At 42.2% G+C, this 17,353-nt stretch overlaps 2 protein-coding genes and 1 long non-coding RNA gene across 3 annotated transcripts; all 3 read right to left on the bottom strand.

The window, feature by feature from the left end:
* Positions 1-1,246: 1,246 nt before the first annotated feature.
* On the bottom strand, positions 1,247-2,637 carry LOC141835032 (cytochrome P450 71A1-like). The gene is made up of 2 exons (XM_074722453.1): positions 1,937-2,637; positions 1,247-1,864 (listed from the first exon to the last, which is right to left on the bottom strand). Exons 1-2 carry the CDS (start codon positions 2,618-2,620, stop codon positions 1,247-1,249), a joined length of 1,302 nt encoding a protein of 433 aa, XP_074578554.1. The 5' UTR covers positions 2,621-2,637.
* A 2,945-nt stretch (positions 2,638-5,582) lies between these two features.
* On the bottom strand, positions 5,583-5,963 carry LOC141834329 (TPD1 protein homolog 1-like). Its single transcript, XM_074721704.1, has one exon. It carries the CDS (start codon positions 5,961-5,963, stop codon positions 5,583-5,585), a length of 381 nt encoding a protein of 126 aa, XP_074577805.1.
* An 8,944-nt stretch (positions 5,964-14,907) lies between these two features.
* On the bottom strand, positions 14,908-17,040 carry LOC141835324 (uncharacterized). Its single transcript, XR_012602372.1, has 3 exons — positions 16,656-17,040; positions 15,794-15,872; positions 14,908-15,094 (listed from the first exon to the last, which is right to left on the bottom strand). It is a non-coding gene; the product is annotated as an uncharacterized LOC141835324 (long non-coding RNA).
* Between the last annotated feature and the right edge of the window lie 313 nt (positions 17,041-17,353).

The following is a 17,353-nucleotide window of genomic DNA, read 5'->3' on the forward strand; positions in this document are numbered from 1 at the left end:
AACAACACTAGAGTAGACACAACCAAATATAAATTATACTTGGTTGACACAACTCTGATTTGGTTCAACCGGATCATGACTTGCTAGAGTTGACATTGGTCAACCATACTCATAATTGTGAGAAGTTGTTTAAACAACTTATACTCGAGAAACAACTCAATAATAGGCTTAATCAACATGGCTGGAGATGATGAGAAAAGTAAATATCATGCATGGTGCTCAGGTGTCTGGGGTGCTTGGAGCTAATGACGTGGTATTTTAGTTCTCATAGAATACTGCCATGTTGAGTCTTCGAGGTGTCGATTGACTAGTCAAAGGATCAGTTGACAAAGCCCCTACAAATCAAGAAGATTTATTTTTCTTGATTTATTGTGTTAGTTCTATGCCTGTATAAATTGAATTAAGTTGGTATATATGTTAGTTTGTCATTTTTGTACTGACTTCATTAATTTCAATTTTTCAGATGGCACGGATGATTACTACTATGACTCATTGTGATGTGATGCGTAATAAACTGAGAGAAGCTATATAGGAGATAAAATATGACTCAGCTTATAGAGTCAGTGGATACATGGAGAGATTGGACAGACTATTTTGGTGCCTAGAGATGCAGGATTTTTTGATTCTGGACAACTACAAGATTTGGACTTTGGTTCGTTCATTGCCTGAAAACCTGCGTGATGTAGCACATCAGATATGGGGGCACTATGAGGGGCGCATTTCATATACCCAGTTATGCACAGAGTTGCTTCACTATGCAGATTGTGAAGAAGATCCAAAGGAAGATCCAAAAGAAGACCCTTAAGAGGACGTTTCTGTGGGATATTTGGGTTTGTTACAAGATTCTGTGTCCTGGCATCATCTAGATAGCATCCTAGCTGAAGATGTTTCAGTTCATCCTAGAAAGATATGACATGTTTGGATTATTACTGCGCTAGTGTTTGTACTAGTGGGAGTAATAATTGTCTATCTAGTTTATTAGAGTTATTTTTCTAGTTAGTTATGAGTAGAAATATTATAGGTAACATTCAAAGTAGAGTTCTTGTTATTTGTTAACAATGTACAACATGTTTACTTTAATGATATATTCATTTTATGTTGTTTGCTCTACATGATCATGATATTTGCTACGACAACAGAAGTACAGTAGCTTCATTGTTCAAGTTCAGATAAAATGTTCATCATACCAATTTCTGAATAATTGAAGCATGCAGCTATATAATGACCATCTTGGACAGGATATACCTTACGTAATGGTTGTAGTTCTCGACGCAAGTATTAAACTCGACTTCTTCCGCGCTACGATTCCGTAGAATTCGCTCGTATCCATTTCCTCCGCGCTCATTCCTTGTGGCAGCGCCCAATCAAAATGGTAAAGTAGGTTAGCGAGAGCAAGCTCCAAGACAGGGAAAGCGAAATCCATTCCCGGGCAACCTCTGCGGCCTGCTCCAAAAGGTATGAATTGGAAGTTTTGTCCCCTGAAGTCAACACTAGCATCGTCCAAGAATCTCTCAGGCCAAAACTCCTCCGGCTTCTCCCATGATCTTGGATCCCTTCCAATTGCCCAAGCATTGATTAATACTCTCGTGCCTTTGGGAATGAGATAACCATGCACTCTAGTCTCTTGCATAGCCTCTCGAGGAACCAAAAGTGGAACCGCCGGGTGCAATCGGAGGGTCTCCTTGATCACTGCCTTCAAGTACAACATCTCTTGAAGCATCTCCTCTCGAATTTCACTTTTCGATCCAGCAATTCTTCTAACCTCTTGTTGTGCTCTCTCCATCTTTGTCGGTTGCCTGATAAGCTCTGCCATCGCCCACTCGAGTGTTGCAAATGTTGTATCTATCCCTCCACCAAACACGTCCTGGATTGCAGCAAAACAATAGCTAGCTAAGCACACAAGAACTCAATAAGTATATATCCAAACAAGAGCTACCAAAATGACGGCCTTTATGCTGTCCCTCCTGAGAACGACGCCTTCGGAGCTATCCAAAGAGAGCAAGATGTCAACAAAGTCCATGTTGTCATCGTTCCTCTCTTGCTTCTTCTCGTGCGCGCTGAGGACTTCCTCCACGAACACGTCGAGATCGAGGGCGTTTTTCCTCACCCGCTCATCCAATCCACTGAGGCAATCCACAAAACGCAGTGCAGGAATGTAGTCGCGCATCAGGAACGACCCCAGCAGTGCCATCCACTCCGACAGCAACACGCGGAATCTACTCGCGTCGGTGCCGCCCTCCTCATCGGTGTACTTCTTTCCGAACGCCACTCTACAAGTTATGTTTCTCGTGAAGGTGACGATCAAATCGCTTATGTCGACGGAGCCCGAGGGGGCGACCGCGGCGACACGGTCCACGAGGAGGGACGCCTCCTCCTCCCGAATTCGTCGGTAGGAGTTGATCCGACGGTGGCTGAGTAGGTGGACGGCTGTGACGCGACGCAACTGCCTCCAGTAATCACCAAACTTTGCGAAGGTGATGTCGCTGCCATAGAGCAGCCTGCGGCAGATGCTGAGGTCAGGGCGGGTGGCGAAGGCGAGGTCTTGGGTCCTCATGATCTCCTCCGCAGAGGCAGCGGAGGAAACGACCAGTGTGGGGACGCTCCCAAAGTGGAGGAGCATCAGGGGGCCGTGCTTTCGGGACAGAGCTCGCAGCGACCGGTGGGGTAGCGAGCCGAGCCGGTGTAGATCGCCGATGATAGGAAGCCTCCATGGTGAAGGGAGACGGTCGGACGGTGGTCGACGCAACAGTAGAAGGAGAATGGGGAACAAGAGGAGGAGGAGGAGGAGAAGCGAGAGAAGACAGGGCAGCGAGACGCTAGGGAAGAGCAAATGCTCCGTCATGATTGCACTTTTAAGTTTATCTGTTGGAAACATCTCCCCCATTTTATAGGACAAAAAGATAACTACCTGCCTTTCACGGAGAAAACGTTAATTTAACCCCCAAAAAACTCACTGGCTGCTCAGGTAACTAATGTGGCCGACATATTTAATCAAAGATTCCCAAAACAGGCTGGATTTGCTATCGTGAAAGTGCCGTGATGGTCCTGTCAAACGTTATCCAAAGTACTACAGATGAAATTGGTTGCAATTGACATCAAACGTTATCCAAAGTATTACAGTCCAAAGATAATTATTGCATAATTCTAAAGAACACTACATGAAGATAAATACAATATGAAAACAAATGCAATATGCAAGACAAGTTGACAAAATAATAAATGTCATCAATTTCAAGGATAATAAAGAATTTTAAAGTTGGTCTCTTGAACTACTATTGAGTATTTTAGTAAACTTCTTCAACCAATATTAAATTAGCATAAATACCCCATGAGAGTGCTTCTAATGATAGAGAATTTTAATTTGTGAGTTTCAATTGCAACTTAAAGTATAGTTTGTTCTCTCCTTTCTCTCTACACCTCCTACCTCATCATCCTTTCTTTCCATAAGTGGTATCAGAGTTAGAAAACCTTGAAACCCAAAGTACGCCTAAACACCTCCATGACGAGCATCACAGCCGGAGCACCACACAATGAACTAGGGCACACGACAGGACAACTGCACACGCTCCAACAACAAACCACTACCAATCAAGTGGGGAGTGGGCAGGATATCTCACGAGAGCTGTCTAGCTAGTCCTGGTCGCATCCACATAGTGTTAAAATACTCTTACTCTGTACCATTATCAAGAATGGTCTAGTATAAGCCAACAACAACAATATGTTATGATGCTATGATGATCAATTCAACAAGTAACGACTACATCTACCAAGACATACTCAACATCAATCTAATCAAATTATTACAGAATTAACAACAATTAAGGAGACTGTATTGATGATAATTAGATCATATCAAGGTCAACAGTAAGTATCAAGCAACAAATGTAATAAGGATAGCAACAGGATAATTAATGACAGATTTATACTAAGTCATGCACTACAAAAAGACCTGTATTGATCAAGTATAGGAGTACCCACCTAGTAAGACATACGTTAAAATAAGAACAGGATCCACAAATCACGGTCCTGCAAATTATAAAATACAACATCACTAAATACAATATTATATTAATTTCTATCAAAGAAAATCCTAACAAATTCTAAGGTTAAATTAACCCAATTAAACTCCCATTAACTCGAGTTAGCCTAAACCAGATCAACTATGATCAACATAAGTCAATCCAACAAATTCAGAGGTTTAGACCCAATTAAATCAAATTAACACAACTACAACCTAATCACAACCTAATCCAATTAACCCAAGTTAATTTAAACTCAAGTTAACCCTATTCCACACTTAATCACATTCCCTCACCTGGATCCCATAGCAAGACCAACCGTGAAACCCTAACAAAATCAAGCACCCAACCATGAAATCTGATCAATCCTCACATCAACCGATCCAACAAAAATCCAACAGAACCCTGAATCCAACAAAAATCAAAACCTAACAGGAATTCATCCTAACAAAGCTCTAACCCTCGGCTTAATTCATCAACCCAACAGCCACCTCTATCAATTATAAACAAAACACAACCATACAACCAGAACACAACCACTCAACAAAATTGAAATCATGCCACATCCAAAATCGATCTAATCAGAAAAACCCGATCCCCATCCAACCGAACCACCAACACCCTACGGCTTGCAAAACTTCAACATCCAAAACCCAATTCGATCACGATCAAGGAATAACCTAACTAGATTCAAGACTTACCTAATTCAGAAGCCCTAGAAATCAAGCTCTGGTTAGCGACGGGCTGCTCTGCTTCAGGGAGGGCGAACGACGGTGACTGGAGGAATCGCGAAGGTCGGCGGTGGTAGGGCGATGGCGTTGGGAGTCTTCTCCATGCAGCGGCGGTCGTGTAGGGGCGGTCGCAAGGGGGGGAGGCGCAACGCGGTCGTGGCAGGACAAGGAAGGTGGCGGCGGCCTGCCCTCTTTTAAGGCGCGTGAGGGGTGATTTCCTAGCCGATGGACGTGGGCGTGAGCGACGGCATCTGTCGGTTCCGCTAGACTTGGCTGCTGCGAGAGACGTGGGCGTCAATGTCGCGGGTCGCGCGGAATAGTAGGCGAGCGGCGAGGGGGGGATCGCGATTACACGATTTTGAGAAGTTATAGTGGATTTAAAACTGGGGTTGTGGGATTTAGCTGAACCAAACCGCATGCGAACCGAATTAAGCCAAATCCAAATTTAGGGTTTACTGTAGCAAATCGAATTAGTTTTGGTTCGCTTGGTTCACTAACCAAATGAATTTCGATTTGATCCAAACTAATTTTATTATTTAATATCCGAACCACTCATACTTTCAATCGACTAATAAATTCTCTCAACCTTTTTATCTTTCATAAACATTGATTTCACCAATCTATCACAAACATCCATTTTTGTCAAAAGGGAAACAAAAACAATATATTCCGTGAACAAATTTTTAACTAATTCATCAAATTATTGATCATAGGAGACAGTTTGCCGAAAGCTCTGCAACAACGTAACAGTGAGAGATAACTAAAGTTAATCCATAGAGATGCTCACTATATATTATTCTCTTACAGTATAGAGTCATCCTCTGCTGCCTCTTCATTTGCAATCCTCTTGGATTTGGAAGCTTTCAGCAGACATCTTGAAGGCCCTGTCCCATGCGTAGCTGAACTTGACAGAGAGTGAGCTTTGGATGCTCTTCCCGTCGTTGACGAGGTAGTCGTTCCCAGCGCGCCGAAACAGCTTGGGGTCGACTAGCTTGGAGCTCGCGAAGCCCTCCGATCGCAGGAACACGCTCGCGACGCTGCAGCGGCACAAGTTCTTCACCTCCACCTCAAGCACTGGATCGTACCCGACCTTGGCCCCTGTGTTGGTCTGCTGCACCTGAATGCTGCTGAGGTCGCATGGCTGACTCGCGACGATCTCGGCAAAGATATGAAGCACTAACACAGCAAAGAGAAGCTTGAGGGCGGAAGCCATTATATTTTAGCTGCCTTTGATTTTCAGTGGGCTGCTGAGGCCTTTCGTGTAATCGAGTAGTCCTACTTATAGAGACAGAAGCCTTAAAAATTTGGAGGACTATTATTGTATGTGTTTATTCTGTAATAACTGCTTTTTGGTGTCATTAGAGACCCCTTCATTGACTTGGAGAGTATAAGTCTCCGGGTTCACAATGGTGTGTGGTGTCAGAATCCCAACTTTGACTAGTCTAAGTCAAGAGACAATGTTCTTAATTTCACACGGTTAAGATCCTGACTGTGCTTAGTCAGTCAACTTCCATGTTCTGTAGTAGAAAAGGACCATCATCTTTTTGTTGGAATCAAGAGCGCAGCGGAATATGTAGATTAAATCACATGGATCTCGTGGTACATATAGTTTTAAATAAAATGACATGTAATAAAGAATATACCTCTTACTTCTTGTCGATTGTGAAGGATAACACAAACAATTGAGAGCCCCAAGTGTGACTCCTCTAGCGGTATCCACGCGCACTAGAACATGAACTAGACACGATCCTCTAGGTGCTAGCCTCTTGGATCTGCAAAACTCTCTTGGAAGCACTATGGATCTCTTCTAATGGAAGAAAAAGGAGTGGAGAGAAAGAGAGAGCTCTATCTTTCTACTACTCCAATGGAGCTTTGGAGCTTACTTTCTTCTCTTGCAAGGGTGGCTATTTATAGTCTCTAAGAGAAAGATGAAGAGTCTCCATCTCTTAATTATAAAGAAATTCAAGAGTCTCCATTAACTTAGAGTTAATAAAAGTCTTCATGAATGTAAGAAATGAAAAGTCTTCATTTATTAAAGAGTCTTTGTTAATGAAAGAAAAATAAAAATGAAAATGAAAAGTCTTCTTCATTAACGTAACAAGAAAGAAAAAATAGAATTTTTTTCTATTTTAATAATTCTCTTCATTAATCTCTAAGAATATCATGATTTAAATTTTCTTTTTTCTTTAGATCAAATAAAACCATATTTGATCTTGATCCATTCTAACTTCCAATATTTCAGAATTAATTAATAATTTAATTAATTCTTATTCTGAAATAATAAATTGATTGATTTTAGTATCCACTAAAATAATCAATTATATATATATATATATATATATATATATATATATATATACATATTGTTCATGTCTATGTGCTATGCGTGCGACCCTCTAGGTTTTATACACGAAGGCAGTGCAAATTCATACACAGACTAAGGTAACCGTCTAGCAACAATTTTTAGCCACCCAACGTGATAAAATATTAGTATCAAACTAAAACCACTATGAACCAATTACTGTGTAATTCAATCTCTTCATCTAGACTACATCCCAATTAATTTAGTGCACTATGCATCATCACCAATTAATTGTTCTACTTGATTTCCAAGATATAATAGACTCCTCTTGAATGATAAACTATTCCACCATGGCCATGGATTTTGAGTCACTAATATCTCTATCAAGCGGCCAAGATGTTAACTCTCTAATCCAAGAGAGCGATGAATCCTTTATTGACTCAACACTATTCTCTCTACGCTTTGTCATATACCCAATAACCGTATGAATCATAATCCGATTAAAGACTACTTTTAACGGTATCAAAGTACATAACTCCACGCATAGAATACATGAAGATCTCAAGTCAAAAGATCAGTTACACTCGTTCATAAGAGGAAAGACCAATGATGCTTAATATGTGATCTCCTCTTAAGCGGGTCGTGTCCAGTGTACCTCTAAACTTGAGGCACCCCCAAGTACAACTTGGATATCCATCCCTCGGTCTATCTCGACCTAGTCATACTCAGCGTTGATCTAGATATCTATGCCCCCTCTAGATATTTATCCGATCAAGGACGGTTTACAAATTAATATCCCGATTAATCTGTGGGACTTTATCATTAATCACATACGTACAGAAAAGTAAACGATTAACGATAAATACTCGTCTTTATAAAATAATTATCCACAAATACATAAAAGTGTCTTGGCACATAAGTGCACACACTAACACTTTTAAGATATAAACTTAACCGAAAAGGAATTGCAACAATGTTCAGGAAAAGGACCTTAACATATTGTGACACAGTTAAGTTGAAATTTGAAACATAAGTTGAACTGGTGACCGTCTTTGGTAAAGTGATTTCGCTTCAATAATTATTAGGAAATTTCCTACTATTTGTAAGGAAAGGACCAAAACAAAACAAGAAGTAATCCATTGTGTAAAGCAAGGTTTATTTAAGAATAGGATGATAGGACACATTTGTAGCTAGTTTGATGCTAACAAGTTAAGAAACATATTAAACACAGATAAAGGATGAGATAAAAAGGCAAAACTTTGATAAACGCACACACCGAATAGTTGCAAAAGGAACCATTTCTGATGTTCTGCAGAGAAAATTGTCAAGGAAATTCATATAGCCATAGTTAGGTAGATTATCGGATATCATCTCGAGAATGTCATTCCTCTTCTGCAAAAAAGTGAAATCCGTCACTTCAACGGCCTCACACGGTCGGCCCCATGACCTCTGTGAGGAGGTAAATCGAGAAACTACAGTTGGTCACAAAGGAGGAGAGTATTGCTCGGCTTCGCGGAGATTCGAACCCTTATCCTCTTCTGCAAGTCTGCTCCGTCGTAACCAACTCAGTCATTCCTGATGAGTTACATCAGTGTCATTCGTAACGGTAAATTTGGGCACAACTAAGGTTTCGAAATTTTCAAAAAGCATATTAAGATTTCAAAATTTTTAAAAGATGCATCTAATTTCAATTTTACCTCCTCTTATAATATCTTATTTTTTTCTTTTTTCTTTTCTCTCTGCAACATCATTTACTTTCTCTTTCCTCTCTTCTCTCTTTTTTTTAATTAAATTAAATTTTAATTTTAATTTTAATAGATAATATTTTAAATAATTTATTTTTTCATTTTTATTTTTAAAAATGTCATTAAAACTTTAATAAAAAATTAAAAATATATATAAAAATGCTGATAAAAAATATTTTTTTATATTTGTTAATATCTAATTATAAAAGATTAAAATAAAATTAATAACAAAAATTAATTTTATTAATAAATAATAAAAAAATAAAAAAATAAAAAATCACTTTGATATTGATTTTTAAAAATCAACACCACAACTTAAATATCAACAATGTTGTGGTGCTGATTTTTGAAGAACAACAACACTCACAATGTTCATGGTTCGCACACACTATGGTGTTAGTTTTCGAAGACCAACACTATAGTGTTCTGAAAATTTTAAATTGTTTGAGCACTACTAGCAATGTTTTAAAATAGTAAACGAAAGCTTATTTGTATTAATGCATAGAACATCAAATGATCAAACTTAAGTTTTGATAATGACGAAAGGTTCAAGTTGTTGGGATCGTCCCGGTGTAATGTGCGTGTTTACACGTTTCGCAAACCTGTGCAACGAAAATAAAACAATAATTACAGAAAATTATCAAACACACACGCATGCATAGCAGGAAATAAACAGCGTACAAGACATGGCAGAAAATTAAAATTTTGTATGATAATAAAATATTCATTGTGTACCTCGTTGATGACGTTGAGCGGTGTTGGCATCAATTGAGCGGTCCCTATCGAAGTCCCGCCTCTATTGGTGATCCACGCTAAGCTCTCTTCTAAACGGCTTCGGACGCGATGAGTCACGTCATCGTCCTCGGTACTAGCCGATGATCGATAACGATCGATTCGAGAGATTCTGAAAACACACAATAGCATTTGTCGCGATTGTTTCCGGAGCTTTCTAACTATCACCGAGAATCATATTCTCGATGTAGTTTACGGTGGTCAACCAGTGACCGCTAATTTAGGACAAATAATCATAAACCCTTTCCGATTATGATCAGAAACCATTTCCGTAGATGATGAAATAATCTTCAGAAACTTCGTAAGCTTCTGCAAAATTAACAAATGGTCGTCTGACGATCGGAATTTAATTGGCAACGGTCTGAAAACCTATCCGATGGTTGGAAACAATTTTCGACATCGAACAGCGAATTCCGACAACAAAAAAACCTAATACAATTAGACAACCTTCCTTCTCTTGCAACACAAAACAGAGCGTTGGTTCTTTCCTTTCGGTCGGCAACACAAAAGCAGAGAGACCGAGCTCTCTGTTTCTTCTGGTCAGCAACACAAAACAGAGAATGCAAGGAACAAACAACGCTTGATTGCGGTGATCACCCACGCTAAGATGCAACGGCGCACGGGTTCCCCTGGCCGACGACGCCACTCGGGAAGGGCAGAGGCCAGCGGACGCTCGAGATTCTACTTCGGCCGACGGAGCTCGCGAAGAAAAGGTCGGTGTCTAGGAGGCTATGAATGGCACTGTCGTGATAGGGTTGCGCTCCCACGTCACTGCGTCTGGCTCCCTCTCACGCGTCTAGGGTTTCCTTGCGATCTCCGACGAAGAAGGCGACGCTGCGCGATGGGAAGAAGAAGGGCGACGCCGCGCTGCCCTGTTTTCTTCCTTCTCGTCGCTTCTCCGGCTTCGGCCAGTACACCCGACAGTCGGCGGTCGGCGCCGTGGCACAGGGAGAAGCTGAGCAGCGCCATGGTTGCAGGGCAAAAGCGGGTGCTCGCGCCGTGCAGAGAGGAAGAACTGAGGGAACCCAAAATCGCGATCAGTCCCTTTTTTTAAGCGAAGCTACAGTGTCCCTTTTAAACTGGAAATAAAATAGGTTAGGGCTAATCGGCGATTAGGGTTTGACTGAACCGGTTTGAGCAATGAACCGAAATCCAAAACCTAATTCAGGTTGAACTAGATCGGGTTACTGTAACAAATCGGTTCATTTTTGGTTCGCTTGGTTCAATAACCAAACGACCTCCGATTTAATCCAAATCAGTTTTGTTCATTTCGTCTTTACAAGACGAAGCTCCTCATCTCTTCCGATTTGCCAAAATCTCTTCCATCATGAGCTAAACTAAGTTGGTTCAATTTGGTTTAAAATCGAATCGTTTGGTTCACTAACTAAACGACCTTTGATATGAACGAAATCAGTTTCATTCATTTCGTCTTTGCAAGACGAATTCTATCATATTGTCCTCTGTCCGGTCCAACCAGACTTTATTTCTCTCATTCTGAGAATCCAATTCTCAAACTCGTTTTAAGTCCTTCGGAGAACTTATAGTGCGTGTGACCCAATATGTTCCCGATTATGTTGGTCATCCGTAATTAACTATTAATTACGGAACGATTATGAGTGGCACCTAATAGTACATCATGATCCCCAATTGACTGGAAAATCAACGATTGATTCTTCAGCAGCTTGAATTAAACGTGCCCCATTCCTTTCACCGTCTTATATCCGTTTGGTTAATGACATGGTCTATATGTGTCAGTCCCTACTAGGCTGACTACGTCACACCTAGTCCAAGCTAGCTTTCTTGTCTTGTGGATTCAAGTTACTTATGTTAGATATGAGAGATGTCCTAAGGCAATTGCCTTATGGTTATACTATTTATTTGATAAATAGCAATTCACTGTTTGAGTGCACATTCTCTATGTGTTTGATTGAATCTTAAACTCAAATACTGAATGCTCGCAATACGATTCATAGCATGAGAGAATTTGTGATTGGATCACAACTCGTAAGCATCTCTACATGTGCAATTATGAATGTATTGAAACGATCCCTAGTCGAGGAATTGATGAGCACGGACGTCGTCGATTCTGTTGAGACTAGCACGTTTCAACTCCTTGGTTAGCCAAGCAGTTGATCTCACTGTTGGAGACATTGGATGTTGAAAGTTAAACGTGGATGCTGGTTAAAGGTAACCAGTTCATTGGAGTGACCTGTCTTGAGACTTCATATGGTTTTATGCAAATAGATACATGTCAACGAAGATCTCAACGCAACTTAAGTGTGAGTTTTCTTTGACTTGTGGTATTCAAGTCACCTTGGTCATGGAGGCTTAGACTTTGACATCTTAAGTAAACATCTCCAAGGAGGTGTGGATCCGAGATGATTGGGTATAAGTCAAAGTGCCCAAAGGTGTTTGAATAGCCCACAGAGGATTCACCGCTCCTTTAAACATGAGATGTATACCCTGCGACCGCTTGTCGTCGGATTGTTACTAAAAGTCTTTGGCCAAAGCATCACATGTCAAGAGTATGAGACTCTTGGACACGTGTACAAGTAACTTGAATTCACAAGACAAGAAAGCAAGCTTGGGCTAGGTGTGACGTAGTCAGCCTAGTGTGGACCGACACATAGTCCATGTCCTGAATCAAGTGGGTATAAGACGGTGAAAGGAACGAGGCATGATTCAGTGTAGCTGCTGAAGGGTTTAAAATTGTTCTAAAATCAATCGTTGATTTTTCGATCAATTGGAGATCATGATGTACTACTAGGTACCACTCATGATCATTCCGTAATTAATGGTTAATTACGGACGACCAATATAGCCGGGAACCTATTGGGTCACACGCACAACAAGCTCTCTGAAGGACTTAAAACGAGTTTGAGAATTGGATTCTTAGAATGAGAGAAATAAAGTCTGGTTGGACCAGACAAAGGACAAATGATGGAATTCGTCTTACAAAGACGAAACGAACAAAACTAATTTCATTTGAATTAGAGATCGTTTGGTTAGTGAACCAAATGATTCGGTCTTGAACCGAATTGAACCAACTTGGTACAGAGTCAACGGTAATCGATCAGTTGATCGATTACCCGTTTTAATGAGAAATCAAAATAGCGTGCGGTAATCGATCAACCGATCGATTACCATGTCTTAATCGATCAGATGATCGATTAAGCCATGTGGTAATCGATCAATGGCTTAAGTTGATCGATTACACGTTTTGGCGAGAAGAGGATCGCGATGTTTAATCGATTGCTTGATCGATTAACCCATTTCTGATCGTCTGCTCTGACTTCTGATCATATCTGATATTGCTGTGATATTGCTGTGCTAATCCTCTGTTAAGCTTGCAGATGGTTTGAATTCAAATGAGAAACAGGAATGGTCAAGGGCTAGCTTTCCTTTGTGGCAGTTTGTCGGGGTTTTGTTTTCAGGAAGAAGACGACGGCGAGACTGAGCTGCACAGGTGAGAGAGAGAAGCTCAGTGTGCAGTGGCCGTTTGAATCGCCAGAAGGAGGCTAAAAAGGTTGAACGGTAAGTTTTGTTGATCATCGGTTCGGCTTGCGATGGAAGAGATTTTGACAAAACGGATGTGATCAAAAACTTTGTCTTGTGAAGATGAATCGAACAAAATTAGTTTGGGTCAAATCAGAATTCGTTTGGTTAATGAACCAACTGAACTAAAGATGAACCCTGTTCGCTACAGTGTTAGGGTTTTCAACTGGTCCGGTTCATTTCTTATTTAGTCGGTTCAGCCCTAAACCCTAAAAGCCACACTGTAGCTTCCTAAAATAGGCGTGTGCAATTTCGGGTTGAAGGGCTACTACGTCTAGAACAGAGGATTTGTCCTCTGTTCATCCTCGTCGTGAAGGTGCTGCCGACTCTAGGGAGCCGGCGATTGTTTCGGCCTGCCGTCCGGCGGAGATCTCTTCTTCCCAAACCGACGCCACCCTATTCCTTCTCCACCCGCTGCTTCTCGTTTCTAGCAGCATGCGTGCGAGAAGGGGCCGCCACTTCTTGCCCCGGTTCATCCTCTCCGCACGGCACCGGAACTGGTCTCCTTCCGAAGGGGTTGGGCGCTGTTCTTCTTCTTCTCAGAGGATGTGCCGCCGTCCACGCCCCGTCCGCGCCCGGGTGTCGCCGGAACATAGGGCTGCCATTGCTGACCGCAACTTTCCTTCTTCGTCGGCGTGTGGAGGACCGACTGTGGGAGAAGACTGCGAGAAAGGATTCTCACGATCAGGACTCTGCTGCCCGTGGTGACAGTGAGGAAGAAGCCAAAGCTGTCGCTTCTTTGTCGCCTCTTCGCCGGACCAGAGCATCAACAACCGACTTCTCTTGGTTGCTCCTCCTTCCCTGTGTGTCGTCGGTTTCTCTCCGGTGTTAGTCAGTGAGCTCACTCAGGCCTGAATAGACGCCGATGAGCTCGACCAAGTCGAGCTTGGTGTCGACGAGCTCGCCCAAGCCGGGGCCGACATCGACGAGCTTGCCCAAAACGGAATTTGCGTTGGCAAGCTCACCCAGGATGGGCCCGACGCTGGCGAGCACTCCAAGGCTGAGCCCGACACCGACGAGCACACCCAGGCCAAGCCCGACGCTAGCGAGCACGCCCAGGTCTAATGCCAACAATAAGTAGAGGGGATGGAAGAACACAGAGGGGAGCTTATTGGGAATCGTGAGGGGAAGGTTGGAGACTCACGAGGAGGAATGCCAACGTCGGTGATCGGAAGATTGGAGAGGGAGAGGGAGATCGAGGGGAAAAAGTTAGTCGAAAAATCTTTAAAATGCGATATTAGCGACGGATTTTACTTCAGCCGTTAATTTAGTGATAAATTATTAAATCAGTTGTTAAATTAGTGACGGAGATTTAGTTTCGTTAATTAATGTTCCGTCGCTATAGCAGTGATGGAATTAAATCTCCGTTGCTAAAATATAAAATAACGATGAAATTTTACTTTTATCATTAAATTAGCGATGACAATAAAAAATAAATTTCGTCATTATTTCTAATTATTCGCGTAGTGAAGAGACATTTCTGGAAGGAGGTAAACTCAAGAGGGTTTCTTGTGTTTATCTTTAAGCCATGTCTACTCCAACCGACAGACAGAGAGGGAGAGGAGAGAATGATAAAGGGGGAGAGAGAGCAACAACTGAGGAAAGATTGTGTCACGCCCCAGAAGAAGGCTCCATACTGATATAAATCAGCCAGCGCCTCCCTCGGTCTAGCGGACAATTCCTAAAACCTCGAAAACAATCTATATTAGCCTCCATGGCTCTAACAATAAAATAAACAATAATGCAAATCACTATCTATCGTCAAACCACACCTTAACTTACCCCTTCTGCCGTCCGGCAGGCATGCATCAAAGATAAAACATAAACAAATCACGAGAGTATAACATATTACAAGTCTGAAACTTAGTTACTGCTAACACAACAGAAACCATAAGGAAATAAATCAAGTTGTCTCGACAGGGACTAGCAGCTCGGCTCTCCAGACGTCATCTGAAAAGATAAGTCAAACAACGGAATGAGTTCAACGAACTCAGCAGGTATCCAGCAGATATGTATAATAAACTATCCAGCAGTAATTGTCTTGCCAGTATAGTAAGAAATGCACACTAAAATTGGAGAAAACAACACATACCAAAATCCTTTATACTAAACAATGACACTAATCCTGCAATAGATGCAAGGTTGTCAATCCAAATGCATAAATCCTCCTGTATGAGCATGTCAAACATATGCAGCAAGCAATAATAAATACACCTATCCTCCTACTCCAAGTCACTTGGGGGAGCAAAGCTCTCATCTCCTCGTCTCATGGTACGAAGGAGGGATCCCTGTAATGCTACCACGCTACGGCACTATGGCACCATATACCTCTGATACGGTCGAGCCGAGCCCTGATAAGCAGCTGCACACACCCTCCTGATGTACCACTAACCTGTGAGTGGTTGTGTGTGCAGATAATGTAACTAGCGACGGGCTCAGACTACAAAGGAGGAGCCGATGATCGCTAGCATGCAATCATGCAAGGATGGTGATATGTACTAAAACAGTATCAAATAAATGACAAACAACCTGTATCAAGTAGAAGCATGCCAGGGCAAATATATACATACATGCATAAAATTTACTACTAGCTATAACAGATCATACATATCAAATGACAAATCTAACGAGATAAGTCAAGGTACCCGCCTTCCGTAAGTAGTCCGTGTCAGAAGAGAACTTAAAAAAAAATACACCTCATACGTAGAAGGATCCACCAATCAAGGTCCTGCCAATTAAAACATACAGCACCACTAAATATAATTATATATTATATTCTACATTAAGTCAAACTCCAACCTAATCCACGGTTAACCTTAATCGGATCCACCAAAATCAGATCCATCAACGGACCCCACCAAATTAGATCTATCAATAGATCATATCCAAATCCAATAACAAACAACCGAACAAATCCTACTATCCTCTAATGAACGAAATCCACAATAGATCCATAAATTCCTAATAGAATCAAACACCTTAGCTCAACTCATAGAAACCCAACCACAATCAATCCTAACAATTCAATCTTCACCACAGATCAGTTGCCAGGTACAATGAGAAATTGTCCCAGCAAAACGACCAACCCATCAACGCTATTTAAACCAACAAGTACAACACAAATCAACAAACTAGAACAATAAATCATGCTGCACATCTAGACCAAGCAGACCACCATCACAACCAATCCGTATAGGAGTATAACCTAGTCCCTTTGAACAGAACGAAAAAACCCTAACCTACAAGGGTCACAGCTTGTGCGGATCTAAACACAACAGATCAATCAAAACCCATCAGTCCACCAAAACCACAAAATAGACCGAGTAATAAAATCAACCAATCACGAGATCTATTCACAATTCCAGCCCTAAACTCCTAAAACATGGTATCAGGTTCCAGAAACTCGCATAAAACCAAAACTAGGACCTTAGCCAAGTTTACATATGCCCGCAACCTAAATCCCTTCCCAAATCAAGTTATAACTCAAATCCTCAACCAAATCAGGGATTACCTGATCACAGTCGAACTTCCAGCGCCACTAGCTTCTGTGCAGAAAGCCAAAATCAACCGTCGGTGAATCCTTAGCGTCGGTGCCGGCTACGGACGAGAGCAGAGGCGGCGTCGCTTTCGCGTGGGGAGGGAGAAGGTGACGACAGCGCTGCTTCAGGGAGGCAGCGGCCCGGCATGGCGACGGCCCGGCGTGGTGGCGGCGGGCGACGAGCGGATGGCGGCCCGAGCGTGGCTAGGGCACAGAGGTGAGGGTGTTGCCGACGTTCGGGTGGGAGCAGAGAAGACTCGCGGCCGGCACTCTGGTGGCAGCAGAGAAGAGAAGAAGGAAGAGAGGGGTGTCGTGCGTTCAGGAGAGGAGAAAAGAAGGGTTGGGAGAAGAACGTGAGGGCGGGGGGGGGGGGGGGGGGGGGGGGGGGGGGGGATTAGACCGGAAGAAGAGGAGAATCTCGCGGCGGCGGTGGCTGAGGGCGAGTCGCGCGATTGGGAGAAGGGGAGACGAGGTGCGGCATGGTGGGAATAAAATAGGGATTCGTGATTTTAGTTATAACCTAACCGGGTTTAGGGATTAATCAGCGCAATTAACTAGGCTAAATCGGTTTTAACCTAGGATTTAATATAACGAGTGAATTAGTTACTGTAGCAAATCGGGTTCAAACTTAATTCGCTTGGTTCGTTAACCAAACGAACTCCGATTTGACC

This window comes from Curcuma longa, chromosome 9 (genome assembly GCF_044706935.1).
Source record: "Curcuma longa cultivar G26 ecotype Majalengka, Jawa Barat chromosome 9, ITB_CL_G26_1.1, whole genome shotgun sequence".
In the NCBI taxonomy this organism is placed as follows: Eukaryota; Viridiplantae; Streptophyta; class Magnoliopsida; order Zingiberales; family Zingiberaceae; genus Curcuma; species Curcuma longa.